This window comes from Megascapheus bottae, chromosome 11 (genome assembly GCF_031878675.1).
Source record: "Megascapheus bottae isolate mThoBot1 chromosome 11, mThoBot2.hap1, whole genome shotgun sequence".
Classification (NCBI taxonomy): domain Eukaryota; kingdom Metazoa; phylum Chordata; class Mammalia; order Rodentia; family Geomyidae; genus Megascapheus; species Megascapheus bottae.
Window position 1 is genome coordinate 14,522,545 of NC_143519.1, and position 12,762 is coordinate 14,535,306.

At 34.7% G+C, this 12,762-nt stretch overlaps 1 protein-coding gene across 3 annotated transcripts in view; it reads right to left on the minus strand.

The window, feature by feature from the left end:
• Gpc5 (glypican 5) overlaps nt 1–12,762 on the minus strand; it is a 1,012,282-nt gene that overhangs the window by 969,304 nt on the left and 30,216 nt on the right. For all 3 annotated transcript variants that reach the window (XM_090341703.1, XM_090341701.1, XM_090341702.1), the window contains exon 2: nt 11,803–11,964. In XM_090341703.1, coding sequence (XP_090197829.1) covers nt 11,803–11,964 — 162 coding nt within the window. The remainder of the gene's footprint in view (nt 1–11,802; nt 11,965–12,762) is intronic.

Sequence of the window (12,762 nt, forward strand, 5' to 3'; positions counted from 1 at the left end):
TAATCAATGTAATACAATTTGTATATGTGTACTAGTCTAATGCCTGGCACTGTCCCTGAGTTTTTCACTCATCTAGTGCTCCACCACTTGAGTCAAAGCTCCATTATCTTTGACTTTTTTGCTGGTTATTCAGAAATAAGAGTCTCACAGATTCTCTTGCCCAGGCTAGCTTTGAACCACGAGTTTCAGATCTGAGTCTCTTGAGTAGCTAGGATTAGAGTTATGAGCCACCAGCGCTGAGCTATCATAAATAATTTTAATCAAACTGGTCACTGAAAATGGGTTAAGTAAGTGAAAAGACTCACTGAAAAGCATACATTAAAATGTAGAGCATTTATTTAACAAGATAAATCTCAACTTTTTCTAGAGTTAACACATTTATTCTCATTGGCTAGGGCTGCTGTAATAAAGCACTGTAAACAAGGTGGCTACAATAGCATAAACATCCTGCCTCACAGTTCTGGGGAACTTGAATCTGGTTAATTTCGTGTAACTTATACATCTAAGTTTACGTCCCCTTTTCTTATTTATGGATGTCCAACTACTCATTAATTCCTTAATAAGCACCTTCTTCCTCTATTGAAGAGGAACTTCAATAGAGGAACTTCTGTGAAAAACCTGACAGCTAAATTTGTGTATATTTTGGAGTTCTCCAATTTTTGCTGTGCATATGCATATCCTTTTGCTATATGAGCTTTTACCATATAGCTGCCCTATGGCTATATAGCAAGCATAATCATAGGTCCAGTGGTTCTTCTGGCTTTTTATGCCCCCCCAGAACCATTTGTTAGTATATGTCCTATAACTTTAAAAATAAATTTAAGAAAAGGCTTGAGTGTGTCTATACAACATCATGTAAAATTTTGACAAAAGTTACATTAAACCTATCTAGTCACTTATTACCATCTTCTCCATATAATGACATCTTCACATACATGAGGCTTTCAGGTTTTGATGCTGGTCATTCATTTTGACTCCCTTTAGGAATGTTTCTACTTAGGCTGATATATGTTAAAGTATGTATTTGTAAATTGTTATGATCACTCTCTCCAAATTAGTCTATGCTGCAATGAAAAGGAATAAGCTGACAATGAAAAAATTATTGTATTCATAATACAATAGCCATTGGATCACTTCCCACAGGCTCTTTCCTTTTGAAGCATTCATAAACTCTCGAATTTCAGAATGCATGGGAGCTTCATTTCTAATGGAACAAGCCTTAACAATTCAATGAAAATTGAAATTCCATCTCATTACCAACTAGGCAGCAGAACATTCTACTTAGGAAGGTACCAATTATTATGTACCAAATAATCTGTTTTAATTGCTCACCTTCAACAATTTAGACTATACTTGGCACTAACATCAAGCACACACAGTCTCTTTGCAGATACACTGTGCACAACTTCACAGTAGACCTTTTATTGAACCAAGGAAGCATTTCTAACAAGATAAAATTCCCCCAAAATAATTTTTAAAAGTCATTAGACATTTCTTCCCTGAAATGTTTTCTTGGCTAGCAAATGTTGCGGGGAGGGAGGTGGTAGAGAAGGGAAGGGGCATATTCCATAAGTAAAGGATAAAGAATAGCTTACATACTGAGTGCTTCTACATAACAGGCACCAGGAACTGTGCCACGTAATAAAATGAAGTTATCTCAATAAATCATTAATTACAGCCTAGAAGAAGAAATGCAATAATTACTGTTTATACAAACAAGAACCCAGAGTCCCAGTAAATAAGAATTTAAAGATAGAATCCAAACCTGGACTCTCAAACTCTTTATGCATTTTGCCTACCCACAATAGTTTTCCAACACCAAAGATCAATTTTGTTCTATTATAGTATATTTTCAATTCATTCTTACTGAGGGGAAAAAAAAAACACTGAATGTGTCTCATGCTAGTCAAGTCAAGTTTATACCCTGAGGCAATGAAATTAAACAAATAGTACAAGAGAACAACACCTTTTAAGGTGAAAGAGTTCAATTATCTTTATACAAACGTTTTGCCACAGGCAAAATTATCCTAGAATTTAAAAAAAATGCACAGCACAGGCATAGCTATCCAACAATTAGGCTTTACTTATTTACTACTATAACTCTCTAGAGCAGGAAACACCACTTTAAACCCTTTATGTACCATAAAATCTATACCAGCTATAGTCCATTGACTACTAAATACAGTTCGTGATAAATGTAAAGAGATATGCATGGGTAACAACTACATTGAGGAAGGACGATATAATTTAAACCCTCTATTCAAGGAAAGAGAGTTATCTTATTTTCCATTATATCATATCACTTTGTCAATTGAACTTTATCTATGGTAATTTATTATTTTTATTCTAACCTGTTCCCCTAAGGCTAAAATTTAAATATTCTTTTAATTTAAGTTTCAGTGTAATGGCAATGTAAAGAGAGGTTCCAGTGACATAAGTCAGATAATGAGTACATTTCTTTTTTAACAGTGTTACCATCTCTCTTGTTTTCTCTCATCTTTTCCCCTCCCAGCCCCTCTCTCTCCCAAGTTGTAAAGCTCATTTCCAAAATAGTGTCTAGTTTAAATATTAAGAAATTTTCTTGCCCATTTAGTGATTGGTTTGTTGGGTTTGGGGGGGATTAGTTTCTTGAGTTCCCAGTAGATACTGGATATTAAGCATTTGTCTCGTGTATTATTGGTAAATATTTTTTCCCAAGGGGTTGGCTGTTTTTCTATTTTAGTAGCTATGCTTTATCTGTGCAGAAACTTTTTATTTTTAGGTAGTCCATTTATCCAGTCTCTCTCCAATCAGTCGTGGCCCTGGGACTCTGTTCAGGAAGTTTTTGCCTATGCCTATGAGTTCCAATGTCTCTCCAACTCTATTGTGTAGCAGTTTCAAGGTTTCTGGGCTGACATTGAGGTCTTTGATACATTTTGAGTAAATGCTTATGCATGGCGAAAGGCTAGGGTCAATTTTTAGTTTTCTGCATGTGGCTGCCCAGGTTTGCCAGCACCAATAATTGAATAGGCTGTGTTTGTTCCACTATATATCTTTGGCTCCAAGATTCTGAACTCAGGCAATGACAGATGTTGGAAGGGTTGTGGAGAAAAAGGAACCCTACTGCACTGCTGGTGGGATTGTAAACAAGTTCAGCCACTCTGAAAAGCAGTTTGGGGGTTTCTTAAAGAACTGAAAATAGACCCTTCCCTACGATCCCACCATACCACTTCTGGGCATCTATCCTGAACATCATAACCCAGGATATGATAAGGACACCTGCTCAGCTATGTTCATCTCTGCACCATTCACAATAGCCAAGTGATGGAAACAATCCAGATGCCCTACTGCAGATGAATGGATACAAAAAAATGCTATACACACACACACACACACACACACACACACACACACACACACACACACACACAATGGAATTCTACATAGCCAACAGACAAGACAAAATAATGGCATTTGCTGGGAAGTGGATGAATCAAGAGTGAATCATGTTGAGTGAGATAAGTCAAGACCAAAGGAACAAAAGGCACATAGTATCCTTAATATGTGGCTGTTAGATCCGAACAGTCCAAGAGTGATGAATCAATATTTGTGTAGCCAATGCTATAGACATGGTATTGGAAATATAAACACAACTACTCAGACATAAAAATTTATGACTCTATAGACATGTTTTATTACATAGATTAATATATATATATTACATACAAACCCTCAGCCTAATTTTAACTATGTTCTAAAATCTAAGTGCCAGTGATTGTATATAGAGATTCCCTTCTTGAAGGGAGGAAATCAAGATAAGTGGGGGAAGGGGGGAGGGAAATGGGGACCATGTCATGAGAAAGAGTATCAATGTTTGTGAAGTTATGCACCTTCTATCTGGTGAACATAATGTAATCCTTCTATTAATCACAATAAAAATTATAAAAAAGAGATTCCCTTCTTGAATACTTGTTTGTTAAACATGTCATTTGAAATGTCTGTAAAAATCAATGTTAATAAATTCTTTAATAAAAAAGAAAATTCCTACATTTTAATTAAATATTTCAAAGTTAATGAACTACATTATTTTTTAATTTGTCAGTAATGATAATTAACAAAGTGTCAATATTTATGATTAAAAGGGGATGATATAAAAAGACATTTGAGTAACTGATAAGTACTTTATTGATTGGTAAACAATCAATAAAAATAAGTTATTTTCAATTTACATTAAAATATCAAATATTGTTGTGTCCAGCAAACTTCAACTTGAGTCCTGAGACCCTAATGTTCAAGATAGAATCTTATTTGCTAATTTACTAATAAGTAATTGTATTTTTAATTTTCATTTAACTATGTCTTTTTGTCTAAAACAAGTTTCTCACATTGAAACTCATGACTTTCAACTTTCAATGTTACTCATATTAATACATTCAATGTTACTTATATTAACATTTTTCTTGATATTCTGTCTCAAGTGTTTTCAAATTTCACTTGTTGACTATGTTTAGTTGTATGTTATTTATTTCCTTATACTGCCCTTCATTCTTAAACATTGGTAAATGTTCCATTTTATCAAAATTAATTTTATTTTTATATTCAGATAAACTTTCTCATAAAACAATATGCTTATCACTTTACAGAGCCCATTAGTAAAGAATCATTAGAAATATGATTCTTTTATACCATAATTCTTCAAATCTGTGTCAAAGATTAGCTATTTAATAATCAAATAATGTACATACCAATTAATATACCAATTAAGGTACAAACTAATATTCTTCTTCTTTTATGGAAAACTTAAAACAAGTCAGTTTGGCTCAGTCTTCTAGCAAGAGAGAGAGATTCGAGAGCCAATGTAGCACCTTCCTACAGGTAAATTTCTGTAAGTCCATCACACTGCAGGTACCCACTGCACAAACAACTTCATCCTTGTCATATTTTACCACACTCAGGCCCCTCCTACTTCCATTCTTCTTTAATCACAGGGGCCACTGAGGATCATGCATCCCACATTTGATTACTTCTTCTCATCACTCCTGCCAACATCTGAATCTAAAGCACTAGAATCTCTAGATAATTAAAATATCTCGTACTTGGGTTGCTCAGGTTCCACATAGCTGCTTTGTGTGGGCTGGTCCAGGGGTTAAATTGCTTTTCACTCAAGCCATTCATTTGGTAAGAAAAAGGTTCCATTTTAGAAAAAGAAACAAGAAGTGTAAGAGTTCCACATGATGGGCTTCTCTGTTCTACAGCCTCCATGGCACTTGTGGCCCAACTTCTCAGGTCTCCTAGTTGACATTCTTCTACTGGCTAAGGCTTGCTCCTACCATAAGGGTCTCTGTTCCTAGAATGTACCGAGATAGTTACCATAACTAAGTCCTCGAATTCCTTCAGCTCTGCAATTTCACCTTTCCTCTGACTATCTAACTGAAAATTACAATTCTTTAGTACTTAACAATTCTCATCACCCTACTCTTTCTATTTCTCCAAGAAGTTTAATATATTTAACCCACATCTGAATTATGCTAGTCTATTTTATATCTTCTCTGGAGTAATTGCAAATAAGAAAGATCTTTGCTACTTTCACCTCTACCTCCCAAGAATTTCCAACAATGCTGCTAGACAGAGATTACCTATAAATAATTATTGCATAATGCATGTATCTGCTGACACCAGTAACTTTTCATGGTGCCTGCTAGTCTCCTGAACCTTTGGGAGAAAAAGACTAAAATGGGAAACAATCATATCATCATATATACAGGTCTTACTAACTAGTTTTCTACACAATTAGCCACCTTACTGCTTTGTGGTTCATTAAGCTTTTCCCATTTCCAATAAAAACTATTCAAATCTATATGTATTTCTTATTTCATATCATTACCTTTCACTAGAGCAGGGTTCACATTCCCTAAGCACATTGAATTTGAAGATGGTCCTCAAATAGTGTGGGCTGGGCACAGTGGCTCATACCTGTAATCCTAGATACACAGGAGGCTGAGATCTCAGGATCAAGGTTCAAAGCCAGCCTGGGCACTAAAGTCCCCATCTCCAATTAATCACCAGAAAACCAGAAATGGCCTTGTGTCTCTACAGATAGGGCAGTAGCCTTCAGCTGAAGAGCTAAGGGATAACACCAGACCCATTCAAATCCCACAACCGACAAAAAAAATATATATATATATATATACATATATGTATGTGTGTGTGTATTATATATCTTGTGGCACTTACATACCATCAAAACAAAAAGTCATGGGAAACTGATATCAGATACAACATTATTGGACTTATAAAATAATTACTTAAGCTGGGTGCAGTGGCCCACATCTGTAATCCTACTCAGGAGGTTGAGATCTGAGGATCAATGTTCAAAGCCAGCCCAGACACAAAAGTACCTGAGACTCTTATCTCCAATTAATCTCTAGAAAAAAGAAAGTGGGGCTTGGCTCAAGGGTAGGGTGGTAACTTTGACCTGAAGAGCTCAAGGACAGTGCCCAGTCTGAGTTTAAGCCCTATGACCCACAAAATAATAATAATAATTTCTTGGATCTTTTCATAGTACTGTTTTTCTATAAAATTAAAGTGGTCAGTGACTTAGACAAAACATTGTATAGTCTTAAAGCACATAAAACTGTAAGCTCTTCAAATACTAACAATGATATTGTTTTAACCACCATGTTAGATTGGTACTTCACAGGGGTAAATTACCATTCGTAAAAGTAAACTTGTTGATATCAAGATGACCAATAAAAAATGCCAGATGAGAAAAGCTGGAAAATCAGGTAGTTCATCCAGATACAGTTTTTAAAAATTCACACAAAGAATTTATGATAGTAATAAACTAGCAATGATTTACAATAAAGTTATTACTCCTGAAAATTTTTTTCTTCACATAAAATACACTTAGACAATGATCATTTTTTCACCACCTTCTTTATAAGTAGAAAAAATGCCTTGGTTCAGTATTGATACTCTTAATACACAGTAATATTCCATACCATAAACTATATATCAGTTTGATACTATAGACAAAAAAAGCACTTTTAGATAATAAGGCTACCACACTAAGTTAAGAGGAAAAAAGTATGAATCTTCCATCATACAACATACAAATTTTAGATGTTACTATCACTATAAAAATAAAGTTTATTACTCTGGGTAAAATATCTTTTTTTTTTTTGCCAGTCCTGGGCTTGAGCACAGGGCCTGAGCACTGTCCTTGGACTTTCTCAAGGCTAGAGCTCTACCACTTGAGCCTCAGCACCACTTCCGGCTTTTTTTCTATGTATGTGGTACCGAGGAATCGAACCCGGGTCTTCATGCATGCTAGGCAAGCACTTTAACCACTAGGCCAAACTCCCAGCCCTCTGGGTAAAATATCTTAAAGGATTCATAAAAACTGAATTGTAAAATGAGCATTATATTACATAGTACCAACTTTTCTTTAATGTATATTTCTGTAAAATACTTAGAAAAGTTACTTTTGATACAGTTTGTTTCTCAAGTATTTGGTCATAAGAAAAACATTTAAAGTAAGAGGATTTAGAGTTTATAAAATTTTCTGTCTAGGGGTAGTGACTTATACTTATAGTCTTAACTACTCAGAAGGTAAATATCAAGACAATCACAGTAAAAGCACAAAATTAACAAAACTCCATCTTAATCCAATAGTTGGGTTTGGTAGCACACAACTTTTATTCCAGCTAGCAGGAAACCATAAACAAGGATCACATTTCAGGTCAATTAGAGCAAAATATTTCAAACTCAACCAAAGCAAATATGATACCTAGCCCTAAGATCAAGCTCCAGTACCTTGTGCGCGCACACACACACACACACACACACACACACACACACACACACACATCCTAAAGAAACTAACTAATATAATTGCTTTTTAGAAATGAACATGCCTAACATAAGGTCTATATTTAAAGCAGATAGTTGTTGTTAATTTTTAATGGATTAGCACCATAAAAACTAGCATTTAAAATGTATAATGGATTCAATTTAATAATAAAAACTCATTTTTTAATTTTTTTTTTCTATGCCAGTCCTGGAGCTTGAACTCAGGGCCTAAACACTGTCCTTGGGCTTTCTCAAGGACAGAGTTCTACCATTTGAGCCACAGCACCACTTCCAGCTTTTGCTATGTATGTGGTACTCAGGAATTGAACCCAGGTCTTCACACATGCTAGACAAGAACTCTACCAGTAGGCTAAACTCTCGGCCCTACAAACTTATTTTTTAGATTAGAAAAATTAACTGTGCTTTTGGATTTAATGCTTTAGGAAACAGAAAAAAATAATCAAAATGTACTGTTTACATTTACCCTCAAGGTTGAATCATGTTTATTTATGCTCATATATTAAGTGTCAGGAAATAGAAGTGGTGGCATCTAACCATTATAAGAGCAAACTACAGTATCACAGCATAGTGGGAGACTGCCAGAGAAAAGGCGGGAGGCTTGTGACTCCAAGAATCAGTGGAGGAGTGGTGAAAAGACTGGGCAACATAGCAATCTAAAATTATTAGTCATTTATAAACTTCTCTCTTCCCTCATTACCAACTTACAAACTTTTGCACATATTTCGTCGATAAGTGTTCATGCATTAGTCTGTGAGCTAGAAACTGAAAAAGAAGTGTCACACTGAGTTTCATAGGAAACAAACAAAGAATGAGAAATGCAAGACAGAGGAGCAGAGAAAGGCAGGAGTAGGCATAAAAACAAGTGATTTCACCTGCCAGATCAGACCACCATAATTGTGGATAATATTATCATATCTCATATATCAGAATTAAAACAATTAAAAGTTGACTTCTTAGCCAGGCACAGTGGCCCACACCTGTAATCCTAGCTACTCAGGAAGCTGAGATCTGAGGATCAAGGTTCAAAGCCAGCCTGGGCATAAAAGGACCTGAGACTCTTATCTCCAATTAGCCTCTAGAAAATGAGAAGTGAGGCTTGGCTCAAGGGTAGGGTGGAAGCCTTGAGCTGAAGAGCTCAGGGACAGCACCCAGATCTAGGGGTAGGACAGTAGCCTTGAGTTGAAGAGCTCAGGGACAGCGCCTAGGCTGAGTTCAAGCCCCATGACTCACACACAAAAAATAAATAAATGTATGTTGACTTCCTAAAGTTCATATATAAATTTGTCAAGGAAAATCAATCTTAAATCTATAGTTAATTCTTTGCCACCTTCACTTATGTTTCATACAAAGCCAGCTTTATTTCCACTTGAAAACTAATTTTAATTCCCACAGCTAAATAATAAATAATTTACCTGGGCTATAGGTAAATTATAGCAGCCTGCTGATGTATATTTGAAAGTAAACACAACTTTTAACTTCTGAGATAAAGGACAGTTTGACAGAGAGAACTGCATTTGTAGCTGATGCATGAGCAAACACACTATAAACTATAGGCTGCTTAAAGCTGCAAAGGGTAGTACAATAGCCTTTATTATGAAACTGACAGAAATATTATGAGCCTCACTCTAGTTTTAAAATAAGCTAATAAGTAAGCACATGTTAGTATATTAGAAGTGTGGAAGAGCCAATAAAATAAAGTATAGTTAACATTTAGACACTGCCTCAAATGTAAGCAAGCACTTGGGATTTGGCCACTGGTAGGTACTGAACAAACACACAAAAGCATCAACAAGAAAACAAGGCAAGGCACTGGAGCTGATGGTTCTTATCGTAGCTATTCAAAGAATAAGATCCAGAGGATCATGCTTTTCAAGCACCTAAAGACAGAAAATTCTACAAAATTTTACTTCCAATATAACCAGCAAAAAGCTGAACTGGATGTAAGGATCAAGTGATAAAGCATATCTAGCAAGCAAGCCAAGAAATTCTGAGGTCATGACTTCAAATCTCAGTTCCAGAGAAAGGAAGGAAGGAAAGAAGGAAGGAAGGAAGGAAGGAAGGAAGGAAGGAAGGAAGGAAGGAAGGAAGGAATAATTCTTCTATTCTTTTTTAGTTTTTAAATTAAATGTTTAAAAAGCCATATAATGAATGATTGTTGTCCTTAATGTACTATGTTGTCTCTCATCTCCTTTGCTGTCCCTTGGTTATCTCATATTGGTATAGTATCTCACTTTGTTATCTGATATATTGAATTTATTTGTATTTGGATATTTGAAATTTGATAGGGAAGGGGGGAAAACCAAGATGGGTGGGGGGGGTGGGGGGGGAGGGAAACGGGTACCAAGACATGTGAAAGGGTATCAATGTATGTGAATTAATGCACCTTCTATCTGGCAAATATCATGTAACCCTTTTATTAATTACAATAAAAAAAATAAAAAAAATAAATTAAATGTTTATTGTTTTTTTCTTGTTGGGCTAACGTATAGAGGGGTTACAGTTACATTTGTCAGGTAGTGGGTACATTACTTCTCGATACCACTTCTCATGTTTTCATTTGCTTTTCCCTCTCCCCTCCTCCTCCCAGTCATCAATTCTTAATAAAAAATAAAACTCAAATCTATTAAAAACAGAGGTAAAATTTACTGAACAGAAAAACAGTTTATATTAAACTACATGACACTGATAAACAGAGACAATCTCAGACTTTACTATACATATTTTACTACTGAAATGGTTAGCATCTAACATCTAACAAAATTACTTTGTAATAATTATATCATTTCCCATACTGGCTAAAGTATTCCAATTATTCAGTTCAAATCACAAATTTTTGTTCAACATGTATACCAGTAACATGTGTACCTTCAAATATTTTACATGAATAAACATGATGGCATGAAAGTTGTATTTTAAAGAATCTAAAATCATATACACTTACTAAGATTCTAAAATCTGACATTTCTTGGTTTCTAAGAAAAAGTATCAGTTCATCATGAACTACATTTTAAGTCAGATGAAATTTTATTCGGAGTTATTGTATTGATTCTATTTAATAAGTATAGTTTTAAAAATTAATCAGCCTTGTGATTTAGTTAGATCATATAAAAAAACCAAGATATTTAAACACATTGACATAAACATTCTTATTAAAAATACTGTCAGAAGTTATATTCTATGTGAAACAAAAGCAATAAATTTGTTTGAAAAGCAGTGTCTGTGTAATCTACATATTATCATTCTAGTCATATACAGAATAGCTAATGCTTTATAAAAGAGAATAAAGTGTTTTATTATAGCAATAAGCAATTTTATAGAAAAGATGACTAAAACAAGGAAAAGATCATTTATTTTTCACTGTGCTGGGTAATTTCATAACTCATTAATTTTATTCCTGAACATATTGGTGAACTAAGGTTGTGTTCTGGTCTTAGCTGGCCCTTCAACATTCAATTAATATTTCTTAGTTTATTATTTATCATACTTGCCTTCACACTGCTATATGGAACTGGTATTCTCATGAAAACAGCATAAAGTTACAGAAGGGAATCTTAAATATTTCTTCAGGTCATACTTTTAAATATAAAATTCCCCAGTTAAAAGCACTGATATTTTATGTAATGTATTCTTTATGAAATTGAATTACTGTATCTGTTTGCCCTGAGGTAAACTTATGGGTAAGAATTGTGAGTAACCTAAAAAAACATACAAAGGCAAATACTTACCAGGATTTTTTCAATAACATAATAGTGTACTCCATCCAACTCAAATAAATGCCATGGATAACCTCAAAAACAAGTTTTGAAGGTTAGAAAAGATAAAACCCCATTTTATGCCAAAGTAATATGGAACAATAAGAAAATAAGCCTAGCCACATTTACCAGTATCTCTATCAGAGGCAAATCACACCATAAGGCCAGAATTTAGTTTCAGAATTCAAGATACACGCACCTTGGAAAGCCGCAGCATTTCGAGATATTAGCAACTTTAATGCAGAGCTGGATGTTTGAAGGGCCTGCTGCAGATCTTGACGAGCGGCAATTTGGTATCTCTCCTCCATCTTCCTGGTGCAGCATGTTGGTTTTTCAGCTATGCAAACCTGAAGATCAGCTCCTGGAACAAATAAGTAATTTCCAAAATTATTCAGCAAGCATTATATGAGACACTGCAAACATGCATGATAATCACCCCTGAACACAAGTGGTTCATATTCTAGGTGAAATTTTCAGGTGCTAAATCATTATACTTTTATTAAAATATCAGCTTACATTAACCTACCCATAAAGAAAATATTTTAAATGACTCTTGGCTCAAACATGTAGTACAAGAAAACCCAGGTGGAATACCCCACGGAGAATCATCTGGCTACCCAGATTTTACTTAATGTTCATGATATGATGAGTTTATTTACATGGCCTAATACAGTTATCCTCTTATGTTTAAATATGAATAGAGTCTTGGTTCTTTGACTGTGAGAAACTTCAAGGTTTCCACATTAGGTCTGAACTAGCCAGTATTTCTTAGATCAGCAAAACTAATACATGTGCCCAGGTACACACATACAACGCACACAAAGGCACACATGTAACGTCTACCTATCAAGCACTTTCCAATCATTCAAAGAGTCATCCTGTGATGATATTACATTTCCAAAGCTGGTTCTAAAAATCAAAACATGTGAGATCATTCTGAATTTTCGGCTGACAGGGCACAAAACAGTTCTACCAATTTTGTTCTTAGTTTACTTAACTTGGATGACAACAGTTATGAGCATTTCACAAAGGCTAAGAAGCATAAAATATGTGTAAGTGTCACAGTAGATAACATGTCAACAATTGTTTTTCCTTTATCTTGCCTGAAGTTATTCCAAAGACTATTCTTCTAGTAGTAAAATTGAAAGAAAACAAAGCT